The sequence below is a fragment of the Trichosurus vulpecula genome, chromosome 2 (genome assembly GCF_011100635.1).
Source record: "Trichosurus vulpecula isolate mTriVul1 chromosome 2, mTriVul1.pri, whole genome shotgun sequence".
Lineage (NCBI taxonomy): Eukaryota > Metazoa > Chordata > Mammalia > Diprotodontia > Phalangeridae > Trichosurus > Trichosurus vulpecula.
The window spans coordinates 443,156,043-443,180,225 of NC_050574.1; the positions used below are offsets into that span (position 1 = coordinate 443,156,043).

Here is a 24,183-nt window from a genome sequence, read left to right on the forward strand (position 1 = left end):
TGATGTTAGATGCTGGAAGAGATATAAAGATTTTAAAAGACCCAGCCCACATTCTAATGGAGTTTATAGTCTAGTTCTCATAAATTATATATGTGTAGACAAATTACTTTATTATATTTTCCAAGGGAATGGGTAGTTTGTAGAATCACAAAGCTAGAGCTGGAAAGGACCCCAGAGGCCACTGAGTCTAAACCTATGACTTTATAGATGAGAAATCTCAGGCCTAGTGAGGTTAAGTGAGTTGCCCAAAGTCACACAGCTAGCAAGTATCTGAGGTGGGCCTTGACATCAGATCTTTCTGACTCCAAGTACAACTCTCAATGCACGATGCCACAATGCCTTAAAATCCTTTCAACCATATTTTGGGGAAAGATTTAGGATGAAATATGATATAGGTTTCATTCCATGTGTGTACCTTGGTGGAACGGGCATTCTGGTTGGCCATAGAAGATACAAACCAGGCTGGATGACAGGAGACCAGAATAGGAATTACAGGTGTTATTGTTCTGACACAAAGGTCATAGCATAGGGAGTTTAAAGGGTTTTATACTAGTTCCTAGTTTGGGTCCTTAGACAGTGGCCCTTGGGGTCAAGTGGAAGGGTTCCCCACTAGACATGAGGGATATTACAGAGAACATGAAGTTCTGGGGTTTCATCCAAAGCTAATGTCTCGGGGCAACTCTTTTTCTCTGGTCATCTGCCTAGATTTATGCCTAGAAGTAAGCCTGGACTAGACTATTCTTTCTAATTTCCCTTCCCTTTCAGTCTTTCTTGTGAAGTTTTTCTTTGTTGAGAGAAGGCTTATTGGTTTAATCCTGTCTCTAGTCTCTGAAGAGCTAAGATAGGAGACTATTGGTGTGTCCCACGGAGGTAAACTTAAACCCACTCCAAATTGTCCCCCATTTTGACTTCACAATATCCAGAAAGTACTGTACCGGCATGTTGAGGAAAGATTATCCCTGATGACGATAGCTCCATCACCTGTTATTGCTATAATCTTAAAAACAAATTCTAAACCATTTCATGCGTGAAGCAATAGTAAAATTCACTGCAGTCTTCACGAATCACCAAAAACAAAGAATTTCACTGAAGTTCAATCAGAGGCTGATTCTTGCTGTAGCTTTTCCTCTCTGACAACATAAGACTCACCTCTAACGTGTCCCCGTCGATCTCCCCTTCTAATTCCACTGTACAGCCCACCGCATCCGTTATAATCTCTTTGACTAAAGAGCAAAACCTGGAAACAACAAATGCCACCAAAAATTCAGAAATTTCCAACAACTGTATTCCACCATCTTTGCTGTCATACTTTTGTTAAATTCATCACAGATGAATGAGTGCTGACAGTGAGTGATGCTTGGGATTTGGGGGTGAGAGGAAGGAAAAATCTCTTCTCTGAATGGCAAATGTTTGGAGTTTGGAGGGAAGTAGCTTACTATCCTTTTCACCTGAGAGTTTCAGTCTCACATAAATGGCAGCATAGAGACAGGGAGCACTAAAAAAAGAGGAATCGAACTGTGAAAATTTGACATAGAAATAAGGAAAACAAATGCATACTAATACATGAATTAAACAATAGAAATAATTATTTGTTAAATAGCCTTATTAGCCATTCTTTATATAAATAATCATAATTCTCTGGCCCAATAGTCTTCAGAGGAATAATTTTTATGAGGAATAATTTTCATTTCCTTAAAGCTTGAGATTACCAGGGAAAAAGGTATAAGGGATATTTACAGTAAAGTCCCTAAATGAAGCTGGAGAAAAGTACCACTGAAAACTGCCTCCTACTGGGTTTTCAACCTTTTCTGTGTCATGGAAATCTTTAGCAGTATAGTGAAACTCTTCTCAAAAAGGCCAAAATGTGACCCCTTCTCAAAATGATATTTTTAAAAGCATACAAGAAAACACATAGGATTGCAAAGGAAACTAATTATATCAAAACACAGTCAACAAAGAATTTTTTTTTAATTCACAAGGTGAGTTAAGAATTTCTGTGCTAAAAAAATGGGATAGGAATTCAGAGAAACATGATAAGAGTTTAAGGAACTGATATAAAGCAAAGATGTGGCAGCCAAGAGGTGCGGTGGATAGAGCACCAGGCCTGGACTCAGGAAGACCTGAGTTCAAATCCGGCCACAGACACTTATTAGGGGTGTGACCCTGGGCAAGTCACTTAACCCTGTTTGCTTCAGTTTCCTCATCAGTAAAATGAGCTGGGGAGAGAAAAGGCAAACTACTCCAGAATCTGTGCCAAGAAAACCCCAAACAGGACCACGAGGAGCCAGGCACAACTGAAACGACGGCATAGCGACGACAGGAATAAAGCCACGAGAGCGGGGACAGGAGAACAATATATACATATTGTGACTCCAATAACACAAATGAAGCAACAACTTTAAAAAAAAGCTGAATTCAAGATGAACTGCAGTGCCCCATCTGGACCTGGGGCAGAGATGATAAAACATACTCCTCTCTTCTCAGAAGGGGGTTAAGGGACCACGGGAGGGGAGTGTCGCCTATGCTGTCAAACTGGCCAGTTTGGTTTAACTGTTGTGGGTTTTTACTTTTGTTGTTGTTGCTAAAATGGAGAAATCAGGAAATACTTGTGATGTAAAAAACAAAAACCATCAATAAAACATTTTTAAAAAAAGAAAAGAAAAAAGCATGGTAGCAATGATGAGTTTAATAATCAACCTGGCATTAGTGCTTTGAGATCTGGAGAGCCCTACTCTAGACCAATATATCAAATTATAGCTACATCCCAATTAATGTAAATAAGGAATTCCCACAAGTGTTTACAGGTTGCCAGAAGTCTGACTCTTGGATAAGTGGGTTATTATCACATTGTGTTTGAAACATAGGATTACAGTTCCATTTATAACATTTTAAAAAAGCAAATTCAACAAATGCAATTTTCTTTTGGACTACAAGCTATAACTCTGTGGGGAACCCTTTAAATAGGTTCCCCATACTTCAAATAAATGAAACAAAAATGGAATTAACTCACCGACTGCACTGGTCTTCAGTAGAAAAGTAAATTTGAAAGTCATCAGAGTTATCATGGACATAAAGAAAACAACACCGTTCATCAAACTTGGATATGCTGGAAAACGTTCATTGAAAAGAAATATTACATATAACTTGGGATCTTCAATTTACTATAGAATTCTTAAATTACTACGAAACTGCTTCCATTTTAAAGACTTCGTGTCCCAATGGCTTACCTAATCAGTCTTTGATTTCCATATGAATAAAATTTAAATAAATGAGAAATGTCTCTCTTGCTATTTTGAGTCTGTGTTCACCAATTTAATTCAACAAACATTAATTAAGCATTTCCTCTACCACACAGAACTGGGCAAGATATTGTGAGGGAGACAAAGGGTCACGTGCAGAAAAACTCACAAAGAGAGTTTTTGTTTCCATTAAAAATGGAATGAAATGCACAAAACAGTAAATAGTTGTCATTTTTCATTCATACTGACCTTATTCCCCTAATGGAGGAGGCTGTAAAATTCCATTCATGAATCTGTTTCTGTAGGAACCAAAGACACAAGTCAAGAGTTCCATGTTTGACAGCAAAGCATAATATAACAGGGTCATTCTCTTTTTCATTAGAGATTCAATTACATGCTAGTTTTCTCAGCATGAGATGCAATTTTACATTTTAAAAAATTCTGTATTTTACTATAAAAATAAGTAACATAGAATAATAGAAATATATTCCAGAGTATCATAAAAATTGCTTTAGGTCCATTTTCCAGTTACAGCAGAAAGTCTCTATTTTGGTATGATAGTAGACGCCTCTCTATGAAGTGTATAACAACACCATTCATTTTCCACTGACATGTCAGAAACCACAGAATAAGACCAGAATATCTAACAAAGCAGTGGCAGCACAACATACTAGACCAATGATGAGAGGTCAGTCTTATAGGAAGCAAGCACAAAGCCCCAGAGCTAGACCTATGATGGGAGGTCAGTCTCATGGAAAGCAGGGGAAAAAAAGTCCTAGAAAGCATTTTCCTTGAAGAGAATTCTTTTCCTTTTCCTCTTCTCTCTTATTTCTACATGCCAAATAAAAGAAATAGGTAGAATGGAAAGAGATCTAAGGGTACAGGGAAGGCTGCCAAGATGGGTCCCATTGCTTGGTAGGTTCAAGCAATATAGCCACAGGGTATGGGGGTCACAAGCTCCTATAAGACTTGAGGATTCACCTCACTTTTGGGGGCCTCAATTTTCTCAGCTATAAACTGAGGGGGTTGAGCTGCTATAAAATGAGGAGGTCATCTAAGGTCTCCCTCGGTGCTAAGTCTTAGGCTCCCCTCCAAGGCATTAAAAAGACTTTGGGAAGGTACATTGTGAGCCTTGAATTCGAGTTATACAAGCTCTATGTGTGTGAGCTCTAGGCAGTATGTTTCAGGCCATCCTGGATCAAGAGGGAGAGTCAAGATAAAACCATACCACTTTTAAGAGGGACTGATTAAATTATATGGAGGGAACTAAACTAGATCCAAACACAGGAGAGAAGTAATAGCACTAGGATTATTCTGAGGAAAGGAAGAATTGAAGCCTTATTCTACCTCTGGGTAGGCAACATTGGGGGCTGACTACACTGATTGAGTCAACCCAAAGATTAGTACAGGCTTATAGAGTACTTGTAGAACTCACAGATAAGGCAACAATATGTACCTATTCTTCTGTATCTCAAAAAGATCTTTTTAAAAAGGGAGGGAGGGGATGTTTCAACAATCTGGCTAGCAGCTTCTGTGGGGGTATAAGATTCACCCACAGCCAGCACCCAGAAAGTTGACAACAGCACAGGTTCTTTCGATCTGCTTAATTAAGGAAAGCAAGGTGAAGGGGTTGACAAGCTTACTTTTAATTCAGCATTCAAATATCATTCAGTTAGTTCAGGGGAAAAAACCAGCACCCTGAACTTCAAAACAAAATGCAAACAAATTACAAACATCAACAGACTTTGTCTGATTCAATCCCAACATAGAGTTACCAGAGTTCAACAAAGTTTCAACATCCAGGTTTACAAGCTGGAGGGTTCCTTAGCTACAACTGCCCAGAGTCTCCTCATCAACACCATCTCCAGAGCCCCACACAAATGGCTCTGTCCTCCCTTCTTATAGGGCTTCAGACATCATCAAACATCGTCTGAATCACCAGAGCTCAGGCTCTGGCGATTGGTTCTTGAGTTGGCCCCTCCCCTTAGGACCCTGGGAGGTTCACATCCACATGGATTAGGTTAACACCTAATGGGGTTTGGGCCTGGGGCTTAGCACCTAGTAAGGCTCACTGAATTACTCAAAGAAAACAAAGGCTATTTTGCTTATCAACACAGGGGAGGACCTATTTGTACAAAAATATTTACAGCAGCTTTTTTGTGGGGGCAAAAAATTGGAAATTGAGGGGATGTCCATCAAATGGGGAATGGCTGAACAAGTTGTGGGATACGATTGGAATGTAATATTATTGTGCTATAAGAAATGATGAGCAAGATGCTCTCAGAAAAACCTAGAAAGATTTACATGAACTGATGGAGAGCGAAGCAAGCAGAACCAAGAGAACATTGTACATAGTTAACAGCAATACTGTACGATGAGCAACTGTGAATGACTTAGCTATTCTCAGCAATACAATCTCAAAGGACTCCTGATGAAAAATGCTATCCACCTCCAGAGAAAGAATGGTCTGAATGTAGAACAAAACATACTATTTTTCACTTTCTTAATTTTTTTAAATTTGATTTGACTCTGCTTCCACAAAATGAGTAATATGGAAATATGTTTTACATGATTATGCATGTATAAACTACATCTGATTGCTTATTGTCTCAGGGAGGGAGGGAGAAAGAGGATTTGAAACTCAATTTTTTTTAAATGAATGTTAAAAATTATTTTTATATTGAGAGAAAAAGAAAATATTATTTAAAAAAATAAGTACCTATTCTGTAAATTAAAAAAAAGCAAAACACAAACCAAAAAATCAAGTCTGAGAGAGAGAGAGAGAGAGAGAGAGAGAGAGAGAGAGAGAGAGAGATGTTTATGTGCTCAGGGAGGAGAATGAGCAGAGCAATAATTAGCAATTTTGGCACCTGGGGGAAATTTCACAAAAATGCTCCTTTAAACCTGCTTAAAAACAAATTCAGCTGGTTTAGGGGGTGGAGAAAGGAAAGAGATTTTGGGACACAAGGTCCCATGGAGGGAGAAATCCTAGGACACTATCCTGTATGGTGGTGAAAAGGGAGGAAATGGAGAGATAGAGATCGTGGGATGCCACAAGGCCATTCTGGTAAAGGACATCACAGGGGTGGGGGGACACTAGGGGAGCTGACCTAGAATGCAACAGAATTGAGGCAAGGGGAGAAGTATACTATGTAGTTATCTTGTATATTATTAATTATTCTTCATAGCTAAGTGCTAAGCTCAGTTGTTTCTATCTTGTTAAATGCATATGCTATAAGCTGCATATAAATTTTCATGCCTTGGGGCAAAGTTTTGGTTGCCCTGTTCTAGTTACAACTCTGGAGAAGCACATCCTGGGCAGGTACAATGACATGAAAACAGGAGTGTATACAGCATATTTGGAGAGCACTGAAAAGCTAAATTTGACTGGAATGTGACATTCGTGTAGGGCCTTGACAGGCGGGTCAGGCTATAGAGGCTCTTGCCTGTCAGGCTAAAGAATTTGGATTTTAACCTATAAGCCAGTGGTGTCAAACAGCTACCTGCAGGCCTCATATTGACTTAGAAGATCAAAATGAACATGTCTGTGTTATTGGGCAGTTAGGTAGTACAATGGATAGAGCACTGGACCTGGAGCATCCAGGATACTGATGACTTGAGTTTAAATATAGCCTCAGACACTAGCTATGTGACCTTGGGCTAGTCATTTAACCCTGTCTGTTTCAGATTCTTCATTTGTCAAATGATCTAGAGAAGAAAATGGCAAATCACTCTGGTATTTTTGTCAAGAAAATCCCAAATGGGGTCACCAAGAGTCAGACACAATTGAACAACAACAAATGTTTTATTGTTATTTATTTTGTTAAACATTTCCCAGTTACATTTGGCAAACTCAGACTCATTTTGTCACCTCTGCTGAGGCAATGGGTAGCTACTACACATTTTTGGGCAAGAAGAGCCCATGCACAAATGAACCAATGTGACAGATTATTCTGGAGGGAAAGTAGGGATGGTGGTATACCTTCCTCCTAACCCATCCAGAAAAAGTTTTGTCTCTGAAATCCTCTTACTCTGAACCACACCACTGAAAAGGCATCATTTTAATCTTATAAGAAAGAGATTTCACTCTAATTGGTACATGTCCAGAGAAACATGTCCTTGGTTGCAATAGGCAAATTCTCTTGAAAACCCTGCAACCACACATGAGCTTTTAAGAATATAAATGGAAACAAAACTAGCAGAAACCACATGATCATCTCAATAGATGCAGAAAAAGCCTTTGATAAAATACAACACCGATCCCTATTAAAAATGCTAGAAAGCATAACAATAAATGGAGCCTTCCTTAAAATTATAAATAGCGTCTACCTAAAACCATCAACAAGCATTATTTGTAATGGGGATAAGCTAGATGCATTCCCAATAAGATCTAGGGTGAAAAAAGGATGTCCATTATCACCCCTACTATTCAATTTGGTACTAGAAATGTTAGCTGTAGCAATAAGAGAAGAAAAAGAAATTGAAGGAATTAGAATAGGAAAGGAAGAAGCTAAATTATCACTTTTTGCAGATGATATGATGATTTGCTTAGAGAATCCTAGAGATTGAAGTAAAAAACTACTTGAAATAACAAACAACTTTAGCAAAGTTGCAGGATATAAAATAAACCGACATAAATCCTTGGCATTCCTATACATTACTAACAAAGCCCAACAGCAAGAGATAGAGAAATTCCATTCAAAGTTACTGTAGACACTATAAAATATTTGGGAGTCTATCTGCCAAGAAAAACCCAGGGCCTATATGAACACAATTACAAAACACTTCTTACACAAATAAAGTCAGATCTAATTAAATGGAAAAATATCAGTTGCTCATGGTTAGGCCCAGCTAACATGATAAAAATGACAATTTTACCTAAATTAATTTCCTTATTCGGTGCCATACCAATTGAACTACCAAAAAATTATTTTACAGAGCTGGATAAAATAATAACAAAATTCATCTGGAAGAACAGAAAGTCTAGAATATCAAGGGAATTAATGAAAAGAAATGATAGGGAAGGTGGCCTAGCCATACCAGATATTAAACTGTACTATAAAGCAGCAGTCATCAAAACTACCTGGTACTGACTAAGAAACAGAGTGGTAGATCAGTGGAATAGGTTAGGTACACAAGACGCAGTAGTCAATGACCATAGCAATCTACTCTTTGACAAACCCAAATAATCCAGCTTCTGGGCTAAGAATTCACTATTTCACAAAAACTGCTGGGAAAATTGGAAAATGGTAGGGCAGAAACTGGACATAGACCAATATCTTATACCATACACCAAGATAAAGTCAAAATGGGTACATGATTTAGGAATAAAGGCTGATACTATAAGCAATTTGGGAGAGCAAGGAATAGTTTAACTATCAGATTTATGGAAAAGCAAAGAATTCATGACACAACGAGAGATAGAGAGTATTACAAAATGCAAAACAGATAATTTTGATTATGTTAAATTGAAATATTTTATATAAAAAAGCCAATGCAACAAAGATTAGGAGGGAAGCAAAAAATTGGGAGAAAATCTTTACAACTAGTATCTCTGATAAAGGCCTCATCTCTAAAATATACAGGGAACTGACCCAAGTTTATAGGAATACAAGTCATTCCCCAATTGAGAAATGGTAAAAGGATATGAACAGGCAGTTTTCAGAGGAAGAAATTAAAGATATCTATAGGCACATGAAAAAATGCTTAAAATAACTACTGATTAGAGAAATGCAAATCAAAACAACTCTTAGATACCACACCTCTCATGTCCAATTGGCTAAAATGACAAACCAGGAAAATGATAAATGCTGGAGTGGATGTGGGAAAATAGGAACACTGTTACATTGTTGGTGGAGTTGTGAACTGATCCAGCTCTCCATTCTGGAGAGCAATTTGGAACTATGCCCAAAAGGCTATAAAAATGTATGAACTCATACCCTTTGATCCAGCAATACCATTTCTAGGGTTGTATCCCAAAGAGATCACACAAGTGGGAAAAGGACCCATATGTACAAAAATATAGCAGTTCTTTTTGTAGTAGCAAAGAATTGAAATTCAAGGGGATGCCCATCAATTGGGGAATGGCTGAACAAGTTGTGGTATATGAAGGTAATGGAATACTACTGCGCTATAACAAATGGGTGGACCTCATAATAACCTGGAAATACCTACACAATATAATGCTGAGTGAGGGGAGCAGAACCAGGAGAACATCATACACAACCACAGATATATGGATACTGTGACAGACTAACCCTGATAGACTTCGCTCTTCTCAGCAATATAAGGTGCAACGACAACTCCAGAGGACTCATGATGGAGAGAGCTATCTACATCCAGAGAAAGAACTATGGAGTTTGAATGCAGATTAAGGCATACTTTATGCTCGCCTCTTTTTTCCCCCATTTTTTCTTTTGCTTTTGTCTTTGTTTTTTTTTTTGTTGTTGTTTTGTTTTGTTTCTTCTTTCTCATGATTCATTCCATTGGTCATAATTCTTATTTACAACTTGACTATTGTGTAAATAAGTTCAATGTGAAGTTATATGTAGAAGATATATCGGATTCCATGCTGTCTTGGGGAGGGAGGTGGGGGAGGGGGGGGAAGAAAATCTGGAACTCAAAGTTATGTGGAACTGAGTGTCATGAACTAAAAATAAAAAAATCTTAATTAAAAAAAATTAAAAAAAGAATGGAGGAATGAAACAAAAAAGAAAGAAAAAAAAGTTGCCAAATAGTTTGCTTCAATCTGCATTCAGACTCCATAACTCTTTCTCTGAATGTGCATAGCTTTTTCCATCATGAGTCTTTTGGGGCTGTCTTTGAACCTTGCATTGATGAGAGGAATCAGGTCTATCAAAGTTAATCCTTACAGATCTGTAATTGTGTATATTGATCTCCTGGTTCTGTGCCCCTCACTCAGCATCAGTTCATACAAGTCATTCCAGGTTGTAATGAAATCTGTCTGCTCCTCATTTCTAATAGCACAATAATATTCCATTACATTCATATACCACAATTTGTTTAGCCTTTCCCCAACTGAAGGGCATCGCCTTGATTTCCAATTCTTTGCCACCACAAAAAGAGCTGCTATAAATATTTTTGAACATACAGCTCCCTTTCCCACTTGTGTGATCTCTTTGGGATATAGCCCTAGAAGTGGTATTGCTGGGTCAAAGGGTATGCACATTTTTATAGGCCTTTGGGCACAGTTCCAAATTGCTCTCCAGAATGGCTGGATCAGTTCACAACTCCACCAACAATGTATTAATGTTCCAAATTTCCCACATCCACTCCAGCATTTATCATTTTCCTGGTTTGTCATGTTGGCCAATCTGACAGGAGAGATGTGGTACCTAAGAGTTGTTTTGATTTGCATTTCTCTAATCAGTAGTTATTTTAAGCATTTTTTCATGTGCCTATAGATATCTTTAATTTCTTCCTCTGAAAACTGCCTGTTCATATCTTTTGACCATTTCTCAATTGGGGAATGACTTGTATTCCTATAAACTTGGGTCAGTTCCCTGTATATTTTAGAGATGAGGCCTTTATCAGAGACATTAGTTGTAAAGATTTTCTCCCAATTTTTTGCTTCCCTCCTAATCTTTGTTGCATTGGCTTTTTCATATAAAACATTTCAACTTAACATAATCAAAATTATCTATTTTGCACTTTGCAATACTCTCTATCTCTCGTTGTGTCATGAATTCTTTGCTTTTCCATAAATCTGATAGTTAAACTATTCCTTGCTCTCCCAAATTGCTTATAGTATCAGCCTTTATTCCTAAATCATGTACCCATTTTGACTTTATCTTGGTGTATGGTATAAGATATTGGTCTATGTCCAGTTGATATGATCAATTATGCTGATACCTTTTCTAATATTGAACCAGCCTTGCATTCCTGGAATAAATCCTACCTGGTCGTAGTGTATTATTTTCCTGATAAGTTGCTGCAATCTTTTCGCTAATATTTTATTTAAAATTTTTGCATCAGTATTCATTAGGGAAATTGGTCTATAATTTTCTTTCTCTGTTTTGACTCCTTGTGGTTTAGGTATTAGTACCATATTTGTGTCATAAAAAGAATTTGGTAGGATTCCTTCTTCACCTATTTTCACAAATAGTCTATAAATTATAGGAATTAATTGTTCTTTAAATGTTTGATAGAATTCACATGTAAAACCATCTGGCCCTGGAGATATATTCCTAGGGAGTTCATTGATGGCTTGCTCAATTTCTTTTTCTGAGATGGGGTTATTTAGGAATTTTACTTCCTCTTCTGTTAACCTGGGCAATTTATATTTTTGCAGATGTTCATCCATATCCCTAAGGTTGTCAAATTTATGGGCATACGATTGGGCAAAATAATTCCTAATTATTGGTTTAGTTTCCTTTTCATCAGAGATGAATTCACCCTTCCATTTTTGATACTGGTAATTTGATTTTCTTCTTTCTTTTTTTTTTAATCAAATTGACCAAGAGTTTATCAATTTTATTGGTTTTTTCATAAAACCATCTCTTGGTTTTATTTATTAATTCAATAGTTTTCTTGGTTTCAATTTTATTAATCTCTCCTTTGATTTTCAGTATTTCTAATTTGGTATTTAATTGGAGATTTTCAATTTGTTCTCTTTCTAGCTTTTTCAGTTGCATGCCCAATTCATTGATCTCCTTTTTCTCTATTTTATTCATGTAAGCGTTTAGAGATATAAAACTTCCCCTATGAACTGCTTTTGCTGCATCCCATAAGTTTTGGTATGTTGTCTCATTATTGTCATTTTCTTGAATGAAGCTATTAATTGTTTCTATGATTTGTTCTTTGGCCCACTCATTCTTTAGAATTAGATTATTTACTTTCCAATTAATTTTTAGCTTATTTTTCCATGGTTCTTTATGACAATTTTTATTGCACCATGATCTGGAAAGTATGCTTTGACTATTTCTGCCTTTCTGCACTGGATTGTGAGGTTTTTATGCCGTAGTACATGGTGAATTTTTGAGTATGTGCCATGTACCAATGAGAAAAAAGTATATTCCTTTTTATCCCCATTCAGTTTTCTCCAGAGATCAATCATATCTTCCTTTTCTAAAATTCTATTCATCTCCTTAACTTCTTTCTTGTTTATTTTGAGGTTAGATTTACCAAGTTCAAAGAGGGGGAGTTTGAGGTCCCCCACTTGTATAGTTTTGCTGTCTATTTCTTCCTGTAACTCCCTTAACTTCTCTAAGAATCTGCATGCTATAACCACTTGGTGCATATGTTATATAATGATTTTGCTTCATTGTCTATGGTGCCTCTTAGCAGGATATAGTGTCCTTCCTTATCTCTTTTAATTAGATCTATCTTTACTTTTGCTTTGTCTGAGATTAGGATTGCTACCCCTGCTTTTTTTACTTTAGCTAAAGCATAATATATTTTACTCCAGCCTTTTACCTTTACCCTATGTATATCCACCTGTTTCAAATGTGTTTCTTGTAAACACCATATTACAGGATTATGGTTTTTAATCCATTCTGCTATCCGCTTCCTTTTTATGGGAGAATTCATCCCATTCACATTCACAGTTATGATTACTACCTGTCTTTTTCTCCATCCTATTTCCCCCCAGTTATGCTTTTATTTCTCCCTTTTCCCTTCCACTCTTCAACAAAGTTTTGCTTTTGACCACCGTCTTCCTCAGTTTACCCTCCCTCTTGATTCCCCTCCCTTATCTTACCGTTTCCCACTTCTTCGCTCCCTTTTTCCCCCTTTCTATACTTATCAGTGTATGTTATTCCCTTCTTGAACCAAATTCTATGAGAGTAAAGCTCAAATACTGCTCTTCTCCCTCCCTTCTTTCCATCTACTATAATGTGTTTTTGTGCCTCTTCATTTCATGTAATTTACTCTTTTCTCCTACCTCCTCACCTCTTCTCCCAGAACCCTCCCTTTATATCTCTTAATTATTTTTTTTATTCTTATATCAGTTATTTTATACAGACATCTACAGTCTATGTGTATCCCTTTCAATTACCATAATAACTGTACTATTCTCAAGACTGACATATATATGTACACATATATGATACATAAGATGATATAATCCTGTATAAAGATGTAAATAATTTACCCTTATTGATTAATAAGGTTTGTGGGGGGTTTTCCCCCTGTTTACCTTTTTATGTCTCTCTTGAGTTTTGTGTTTGAAGATCGAATTTTCCATTGAGTTCTGGCCTTTTCATCAGGAAGGTCTGGAATTCCCTTATTTCATTGATTATCCATCTCCTTGCCTGAAAAATTATGCTCAGTCTTGCTGGGTAGTTGATCTTTGGTTGTAGTCCCAGCTCCTTTGCCCTTTGGAATATCATATACCAATTTCTCCTGTCATTTAACATAGAAGCTGAAAGATCCTGCATGATCCTGACTATAGTTCCATGATATTTGAATTGTTTCTTTTTGACTGCTTGCAGTATTTTCTCCTTGAATTTGTAATTCTGAAATTTGGCTATAATATTTCTTGGAGTTTTCAATTTGGGGTCTCTTTCAGGGGGTGATCGGTGGATTCTTTCGATGACTATTTTACCCTCTGGTTCTAGGACCTCTGGGCAGTTATCTTTGATAATTTCCTCAAAGATACTGTCAAGGCTCTTTTTTTCATAATGGATTTCCAGTAGACCAATAATAATTCTTAGATTGTCTCTCCTGGACCTATTTTCCAGGTCAGTTGTTTTTCCAATCAAGTATTTCACATTTTCTTCTATTTTTTTCATTCTTTACATTTTGTTTTACTACTTCTTGATGCCTCATAGAGTCATTAGTTTCCATGTGCTCAATTCTAATTTTTAATGAGTTGCTGTCTTCATTTTGCTTTTGAGTCTCCTTTTCCAATTGGTTGATTTTACCTTTCAGGGTGTCATTTTCTCTGTTTAGATTCTGAATCTCTATAGCCATTTCACCAATCTTATTTCTTAAAGACTTGATTTCATCAGGTTTTTTTTTCCAATTTTTCCATTTTTTCTTTTCCCTCCCTAATTTGGTTTTTAAAATCCTCCTTTAGCTCTTCCAGTAATGCTTTTTGGGCCTGAGACCAGTTCACATTCCCTTTTGAGGTATCAGATATGGGTATAGTGTCAATGCTATCCTCTTCCAAATTGGTATTTTGATCATCCCTGTCTCAGTAAAATGAATCAATGGTCCTCGGTTTTTTCGTGTTCTTCATGTTGGTTAGCTTTTTCCCAGCTTTACAGTGTATTTCTGCTTTTGGGGCTCAGGGAGCTCTGTCCCAGGTTTCTGGTTCTGTGGATCGTGAGTCTAGTTCCTGGCTTTGTGTATGATAACCTTCAGTTTCCTGAGGTGTGGGGAAGGGGTCTGGCTGCCTGGATTCTCCTTTTCCCCTGGGGCTGCTTTACAGCACTGTTGCTCTTCAGCAATGGTCTCAGCTGTTTGTTGTCTGTGCTGGTGTCTGCCACTTCCCCTGGGGGTGCAAGGGCACGTCTGAGCTCCTGGTGTTGACCCCTGCTGGCTCTGCCCCTCTGGGACTCAGGAACTCCCACTGCTCATCCACTGAAGCCCCACTTCTGTCTCCTCTATTCCAGCTTTTTTTCCTGAGGAATTCTCTGGGTGGGGGGGGGGGGAGGGATTAGAGCTGTTTACCTGGCCATTGTGTCTCCCAGAAGTTCAAGAAGGTGCATTTCAATCCTTTGGGCTGTAAGCTTCAGGAGAAACATTGCATTGCTGCCTCTGGTCCTTGGACAGACTCCTGTCCTGCGTTGCAAGGCCTGGGGATCTCTGCCAGTTTTGGGCACCCAGCTTTCTCCCAGCCTGTCCCGCTGGTTGGTTCCACAGCTGCTTCCGCTTTGGTGCTGTCTGGCACAGCTCTGCACGCTGAGCGCTCTCCCAGCCTACAGATCCATCCTGTCGACCTTTCAGACTCTCCTGGCTTGAAATTTGCCCCACTCAGACTGCTCGCAGTTTCTAACTCTCTCAAATCTGCTCAGATTCACTTTTTTATAGGAATCTGACCGAACTTGTGAGAGAGCTCCAGTAAGATGCTGTTTTCACTTGGCCATCTTGGCTCCGCCCCCGGATTTCCCATTTCTCCATTCTTATGATTCATTCCATTGGTTATAATTCTTCTTTACAACTTGACTATTATGTAAATAAGTTAAATTTGATGTATATGTATATGTAGAACCTACATTGGATTACATGCCATCTTGGGGGTAAGGGGGGAGGAAAGGGAGGGAGAGAGATTTTTTTAACCCCAAAACCTATGGAACTGAATGTTGTGAACTAAAAATAAAAATAATTTAAAAAGAATAACTCGAAAAAAAGAATATAAATAGAAACAATGAAACTGATGAAAACATCTTCCCAAAAGGGAAAAAAACCAAACCTTTGTTGTGTTTATGGGTCCTCACTCTAACATCTACTCTTGAAAATATTTCCTCAAAGAAAAAAATCCCAAATGATTCCTTTTCACTCAACCACTCATTAAAAATAGCCTCCAGCATTCTCACAAATAGGAAGATAGTTTATTTATCCACGGAAATTCCTATTAAAGACAGGAGACAACTATAGAATTCAAATGATTAGGGCAGATAGATAGAACAATTGCACAAAACTTAAAATAGCTTGCTATGAATATTTTATTAGTAGTAGTTTTTGGCAGATGCTTCTCAATAATTCACAACAGATGCTTAGCAACCGGCACCTTCGATGTCAGAGAGTAGCAAAAAGCTAACCAAGAAGCACAAGCTGTTTTGCAATTTTAACAGAAATACACAAAAATAAAACGGTAATTTCAATAATAACAACAATACCAGCATACATTATACCAAATGAGGCAGCACCTGTGTTTCCTTGCTGTTTACAAAACAAAAAGGAGACAAATAAATGAAGTCCGTTTGCTGCATAAAAAAGCCACATCAAATAAAAGACAGTGATGAGTACTGTGTGCTCGCTAACTCAGCCATCTCCAATGTCCTCACTTCCTTTTTTAGAATGTCTAATGTATCCGATACAGAGAAAACGTGAATTACACAGTCCTCCATCATTATCAATGACTGCTGACTACACTCTGGACCATGACAGGAGTGTTCCTGGCATCAAATACTGGATAGAATTACCGGTCTACACTTGAGATGTTCATGACTCCGTCTATTTCTGGTGAGATGTTTCTATTTTAGATTTGGGAATTTGCTTACTCTTCTTTACGTGTTTTATTTCTGAAGGCATTTGTGTTTACATTTGCCCTTGCTCTAAATCACGTTCAATTTGCATGCTTCTTAAAAAAAACCAAAACTTTATGCATTCCTACCAAGTTCGGGAGGGAGAGCTGCTAACGTATGGATACGTATGGCTAGAGGACAAACCCTGAAGTACTAAAACAGAATCATTTTATAAAAGGAAAAAAAAGACTGAAGACTTTTTAGGTACAAAGGGGAAATGTAAACCTGTTACCTCTAAAAACACACACATCCTACATTCCTGTCTACCCAAAAAGTACACTCCAATCTATAGTTTTATGATTTCAGTAGTGAGCAGAATTCTGAAGTTTTCCATTTTCATAACCAGCCTCGTTCCTTGCACCACCATTCCCTGCCATTTTCACCGGCTCCCTCCCACGCCTAGACCTCTCTCCCTCCTCATCTAGGCTGGCTGGCTTCCCTGGATTCCTTCAGATCCCAACCAGAGCCCCACTTTTGCCAATTCCAAGTGTGGTAGATAGAAAAGGGATGTGCCCTGCTGCTGCTCTGAGCCCGTGTACTTGGGCCCTTCTAGCTAAAATGCAGATATTTGATTAAAGAGTATTGAATGGCGTAAAGAATGGCTGTGATTTATTTTTCTTACCATTTCTGTGGGTGAGACATGCCACAAAGAGACAGTTCTCTCTTCTGCCTCCTTGTTTATGGAAACATAAGAAGGCTGGTAGACTTTGGTTGGCTCAATCACTAGAACCTGAAATAAGAACAAATATTTGTAACCTATCAGAATGTGCCGTAATAGTCATTATATGTATATGTGTATATATATATATATATATATATATACACACATATGTACACACATATATACACACACATTATATATGAAATCTACATTATACTATAAAGCTTCAGAAGAATCTCTTGTTCTGACTGCAGAAAACAAGGAGGGAGCAATCATTGATTTTCAGGAACTATGCAACTGCAACAAGGGAAGGAAATGAAAAAATGAACTTTGGCCTCTTCTGCCCTTAGGATGCAAACCGAGCACTGACTAGGTGCTAGGACTTACCCTACTGTTGTTGTTCAGTCCTGTTTGACGCTTGGTGATGCTGTGGGCCTTAGCGCACCAATGCTGTCCATGAGCTTTTCTTGGCAAAGATATTGGAGTGATTTACCATTTCTTTCTCCAGTTAATTTTACAGATGAGGAAACTGAGGCAATCAGGGTTAAGTGCCTTGCCCAGGGCCACACAGCTAGGAAGTATCTGAGGCCACATTGGGACTCAGGATGATGAGTCTGCCTGGCTGCAGGCCCAGCGCTCTATCCACAGCACTATCTTCATGATTATTAGCTGGCTCTTAATTATTACTGAACCTCTTTAGGGTTCAGTCTCCTCGTCTGTAAAATGAGGGACTTAGACTAGATGACTTTTCTAGACGTTTCTGCCTCTAGATCTATGAGCCTCTAGGGAACAATGTCACTGAAGAATTCTGAATAAAATGTACCCAAGGGCACAGGTAAAACCAGAGATGTGCTGGTAGACATTCAATAACCGGCTCTCTGAAAGCACAGACACAATTTTAAGTTGTCATTAACATTTTCTTCATCTCATTAAGTCTAGACAATCAACAAAACAAGAAATCAAGCCTTGCTTTGTAGCCTTTGCTGATTTCCAAGGTGTAAGTGCTCAAATCCTTTAGCAATCAGGCTTCCATCTGACTCCAGCACACTCCTGGAAAACTATCAGACTGGAAACACCTTGAAGGCAGGGGGCTAGCCCACTTTCATGGCTAAAACAAATAGTTGTAACATCATAGGAATTTACTTTTTAAAAAAATTGATGAATAAGCTTTAACACTTTTCCTAATTATTTTAAAGCATATTCTGGAATATGTCTTTCAGAAATTTTTAAGTAATAAACCCTCTCCTCAATCCATGTACAATGTCTTAAATAAATGGATTTTAGAATATCATACCGGAAATCTCAGTCCATTCATGATTTCCTTGGTTGCCTCAAAAATTATATCCAGCCAGAAGTTAAGGAGCTCCTGTCTATGAGAGTGTTCAATGGTGAGTTTCTTAAAGCGTTGAATTAGCTGCAGATTCTGAACTAATGACCTCAGATACCTATAGGAAGACAAACACAGGGAAATGAGACCCCTCAAGAAAAAGAATGTAATTATACCTGAAACTTGATTTCTACTGAGTCATGAGTTCATCCTCACAGTCAGCTTCTTCTTGGCAATATATTCAGGTGAAAGAGCCAAAAGGTAAAGCTAATTGTAAGTTCTCTTACCTTTTAATGAAACTATGAGCTGAGAATAAATATTCCCTAGGTAGATGACGGCCCTGACTTGGTTGAGCGTATAAACCACTCAAGTAACGTATACAAGCTATTCTTTAGCTCTTTACCTATGGAAAATGGATTTTTTTTTTTTTGCTAGAGGGGAGATGGTGGTGGTTGTTGTTCATCCTTCATTCTTGAAGAGGACCGATGATATCACACGGGTGATGTCTTGAGAGCGGAGGTAGGGATTCAAGCAAGGAAAAAAAACCTCAAAGAGGTCCTCCTGGTCGAGAAAGGACCCAGGAAGTTTCCCCCACTGTGGCTCCGGACATTCTCAAAAGACTGAAGAGGCTGGTTTGGCTCCACAATGAAACCTGCTTCTAGACTGGCCCCTCTCGTACAAGAGAGATGCATTATTAGTCTTAGTGTAAATGTTTACCTTGTCATCTTTCTTCTCAAATGCCCTCTTCTATTCCTGGGGCTCTTTACTTTTGCAGGCCCGGTGACTTTGGAAAGGTCAGTAGTTTAAAGGTCTAAAACTGAAAGCGTGGAGGTCCCAAAAGGAGCAAATCCACACTTCCCCCTAACCCAGGGGTGGGGAACTGTATTGGGAATCAAGATGGGCTCTTAGAACTCATTGAAGAGCTTGGCCTTTGTTTCCTTGATTAAATTAGGAGTCTTTGATGACCTCCTTGCCTCAAGGGAAAGCCTAGTTTACATGGGTTTGAGTGACGTATTTGTGACATCAGAGGCTTTTAGACCACATGGGTTTAAGTCGAATTTTTGTGACGATTTTAGGTCACATCGGTGAGTCTTGTGTGTGACTCACCTTTGACCCTGAACAAAATATATAAACCCAGAGATTGCCTTTCTCTTTTGGAGCTCCAAGCTACAGCAGGAGTGGTGTGTGACTCTAGGCAAGCCGTTGTTAGGAGCTCCCCGGCTTTGAAGAAAACCCAGATGTTGATGCTTCTCTGGTAACTGTATATTGTGATTTTATCAAACAGAAATCTATCTGCTGATTTGTATTTATTTGCTCTGTTTGTATTTGCTCTGAAGCTCAGGGAGATGAGTGAATGATATTTGTATGTTGGATTAAAGTAAGATTGTTACCCCTTAACGTTGCTTTCCTTAGTAAAGCAGATCCAAAGAACCTGAGCTTGCAGCGTTCTTGTTGTTGGGCTCGTGTTGGTTTTTCACCCCCACACCAGCTGCTAGCCGAATTGTTGAAGCAGGAACGGGTGGCCCTTTAGGTCCTCGAATGCAGCCCTTGTGAAGTTTGGATTCAGTCAAAGGGCTGCATTGGAGGACCTAGAGGGCCATGTGTGGCCTCAAGGCCGCAGGCTCCCCACCCCTGCTAACCCACTCCACAGCAGGTCTTAGCAGAAGGACTGTCTATATGGGTTACATTGGCTCCCATCTTCCTTTAACAAAGAATTCAGAACACCAAACCAAAGATGCACCACCATTTTTCATGACTGAATCCTTTCCAAATAATAATAATAGCTAAGATTTACGTTGTACCTACTGTGCCAGACACTGTACTAAGCGCTTTATAATTATCTCATTTGATCATCACAACAACCTGGGGAGGTAGGTGCTATTATTAACCCCATACAGATGAGGAAACTGAGACAAACAGAGGCCAAGTGACTTGCCCATGGTCCCACAGTTAGGAAGTATTTGAGGCTGGATTTGAAGTCAGGTCTTCCTGACTCCAGGCCCAGCACTCCATCCGTATCAGAACACCATGAACAAAGACAGCTGGTGCTTGATGACAACAGACCTAGGGCTGTTTCAACAATCCAACTAGCAGCTGCTGTGGGGGTGTAAAACCAACAACAACCAGCTCACGGAATGCTGCAAGCCCAGGTCCTCTGGATCGGCTTTACTGAGGAAAGCAATGTTAAGGGGTTAACAATCTTACTTTAATCCAGCATACAAATATCATTCACTTAGTTTAGGGGAAAAAACCAGCACCCAGAATTACAGACCAAATACAATTCGTAGTTATCAACATCTGAGTGTTCAGCCGGGGAGCGCATTACAATGGTTGGCCCAGAGTCACGCCACTCCTGCTGTGGCTCAGAGCTGCAAGAGAGAACACTAACCTCTGTGCTTATACATCCTGTTCAGGGCCCTGAGGGCCCAGACCTCACCCAGGCTGGGCATGGAAAATTCCCCACCCCAATATCACATCAGATACAAATCAATGACTCCCAATTGTCTTAGTGCTGAGAAAAACATCCCACTTTATCTGCCCCATTCAAACAAAGGCCAGAATCATTAAAGGTCAACAGCAAAAAATCCCACCTTAATTACTATTACAATGGCACTCACCAGATGGGAGGCTTGAGTTTAAATAGCCTCTCTGCGGCTTGTACCGCTTTCCCTATGTCATTGGCCAACATGCTCACATTGAAGAACTGACCAACATCCCAGTAATTGTTCATTTTTTCCAAGCTTCCTTTTCTTCCCAGCAAACTATTCAGCCGGACACCTTAGAAGTTGGAATTTTAGTCAAGATTAGTTTATATAAACAAAGACATCAAGTGAACAGAACACTGGATTCTAAGTCAGATCAGGCTTTGAGTCAGGATTCCACCTCTTAGTCGCTGGCTTTACGATCCTGGGCAAAGACTTAGACCCAAGTCTCAGTTTCTCACCTGTAAAATGGGTATGATAATATGTTCCCTATACGGTGTTGTTGTAAGGATCAAAACAAGATAATGTAGGTAAAGAACGTTTTATGGTGAACTGTCAGCCTAAGTCATTACTACTAAAAAAGATAAGATAGGAACTGACAGTGATTTCACTGCTATAGGAACTCCCAGGTGAGGAAATTCCTTCCCTATCAATGCAGGTCAGCATCTTCTCTGCCACTTAAGTCTTAGTGAATTGCCCAGAGCAACAAGAGGGTAAGTCAGTTGCCCGGGGTCACCCAGCAAATATCAGAAGCCGGTCTTGAATCCCCATGTCTTCTTGGTTTCGAGGCTGTCTCTTTATCTCTTATGCCATACCATTTTTCTGCTATAAAATAGAGTCTAAGTTATTGGGATCGTGTGGTGTTCAGGGGCTAAGTCATTTAATTCAACAAGCATTTAAGCACCTACTATGTGCAGAGCCCTGTCTTAAAGCATTCACTAAGTGCCTACTATGCACAATGCACTGCACTAAATGCTGGGGATACAAACACAAAACTAAAATCATCCCTTCCTTTATGGAGCTTACATTGTTCCAGGGAGGAGGGCCGTGGCAAATGCATGTGCTAAGAAAAATAAATACAAGATAATTTTAGAAGGAGAGAACCCTAATAGGTTTCTCATGGGAGAGAGCCCCTGAAGTTATGCCTTGTAGAATTCGAAGAGGTCCCTGCACAGGCGAGGAGGAAGTACATTCCAGTTAACAGTAGCAACCTGTACGAAGATCCAGAGGAGGTAGATGCATTTCAATCTCATGAAACAGCTAGTGGGTCAGTCTGGCAGGAACTTAAAGTGCTTAAAGAGAAATAATGTGAAATAAGTCTGTAGAGATAGGCTAGAGCCAGTTTATAAGGGGCCATAAACATCAGTTTGAAGAGTTTACATTTGTTCCTACAGGGAAATAGGGAGCCACTGAAGATTCTTGGAGAGTGGCATGGTCAGAAGCTATGCTTTAGGAACACTATTGTTTTACTGTAGAGAGAATGGATTGGAGAGGGTGAAAGCAGAAACAGGGAGACTAAGAGGCTGTTCCATTACTCCAGGTGAGAAGTGATGAGCAAATGAACTAGGGGGATGGCCGTGTGAGTAGAAAGAAGGAAATGGATTTGAGAAGCCTTGTGGATGCAGATTTGGCACCTGATCGGATATGGAGGAGTGAGATAGGAAGAGAGTGAAGAATGACTCTGAAGTTGTGAACCTCGGCAAATGAGATCTGAGTCACAGATCTGACTGTGGAAAAACAAGTTTTTAATCAGGTGACTGCCCCTGCTGCTGGGATTGCTGTTTTTGTTCAGTTATTTCAGTCTTGTCCATCTCTTCGTGACCCTGTTTGGCGTTCTCTTGGCAAAGATAGCAGAGGGGTCTGCCAATTCCTTCTCTAGCTCATTTTACAGATGAGAAAACTGAGGCAAATGGGGTTAAATGACTTGCCCAGGGTCACACAGCTGGTAAGTGTCTGAGGCCAGATTTGAACTCAGGAAGATGAGTCTTCCTGACTCCAGGCCTGGCACTCTATGCACTGAGCCACTGCTGTTGGGTTACCAAAGAGGAAATGATACATGGCTTTCTGTAATACACTGTGGCTGTGGGTGGTGAGTGATTTGTATTTTTTTTAACTTGAAAAACTGACTTACCAAAAAGTGTACCAAAATAAGATTCATAAAGAGCTTTACCTATTTTTCTCAGTTCCATAGAAGTTTCAAATTGTTGTCCAGCGACAATCAGCAAAACAGCCAGATTAATTCCAGAGTAAAGAGATGACTGGAGCTCAAACCCCTTTCGGTACCTATTATGATAAGCATGCCAGCATTAACCACAGCATTTTCTCGTCCTGAACTACTGACTGGAAGAATAAATTTAAATGAAGAAAAAGGTCACTATCACTCATCAAACATTTTATCAAGCTCCCTCTTCATGTAAGCCAAATGACAAATCTATTAGTGTCAAACACCTTTCACGCCTTTGAAACTCTGGTAAACAAATACTCAAAGGCAACCACCAAAAATCATCCTCTTCAAAGTTAATTTGGGTTGTTTTGCATAAATGATTAACTCACCTATGCCGTCAAACCCAGCTCTCTATTATAACAAGAAAACACAAAGCAGCTTCCCTTTTTTCAACATGGAGTAGTAGGGGGAAGGGAAGGTTCCCTCCACATGTATAGAGATACTATGACTCAATTGGACAGGATGTCTACATTAGGTTTTTTTTTTTTTGTCTGTGTCTATACTAAGAGGGCAAATGATGCAGTGGATAAAGCACCTAGCTTAGAGTTGGAAAGACTCTTCCTGAGTTCAAATCCAGCCTCAGACACTTACGAACTGAGTGACCCTGGGCAAGTTACTTAACCTTGTTTGCCTCAGTTTTCTCATCTGTAAAATGAGCTGGAGAAGGAAATGACAAACAACTCCAGTATCTTTGCCAAGGAAACCTCAAATGGGGTCATGAAGAGTTGGAAACAACTGAACAACAACAAACAGTGAAATTTCTTCAAAAGGAACTATTATGATTATATTTTCAAAATGCTTTCTTTCTTGTTATTATTATCACAGAGATAAATCTGAAAGAGACCTAAGGGACCTAACTAGTCCATTTCACTGATGAAAAAGCTGAAGCCCAGGAAGATAATCATCACCCAGGTAATAACTGTCAGAGGTGGCCTTTAAAGGCAAGAGTTGGTGCTCTGAGTATCAAAGTCAACCCAAACGCTAGGAATAAGAATTTTCAAAAAATATTTTTTAATATGACATAAATATGTGACTCTG

The 24,183-nt window shown here is 39.0% G+C and overlaps 1 protein-coding gene across 1 annotated transcript in view; it reads right to left on the reverse strand.

Annotated features, from left to right (window-relative positions):
* MAP3K15 (mitogen-activated protein kinase kinase kinase 15) overlaps positions 1-24,183 on the reverse strand; it is a 113,715-nt gene that overhangs the window by 66,064 nt on the left and 23,468 nt on the right. The window contains 7 exon segments of the mRNA XM_036744203.1: positions 1,150-1,237; positions 3,011-3,106; positions 3,489-3,538; positions 17,073-17,180; positions 18,406-18,556; positions 21,057-21,216; positions 23,092-23,204. Coding sequence (XP_036600098.1) covers positions 1,150-1,237; positions 3,011-3,106; positions 3,489-3,538; positions 17,073-17,180; positions 18,406-18,556; positions 21,057-21,216; positions 23,092-23,204 — 766 coding nt within the window.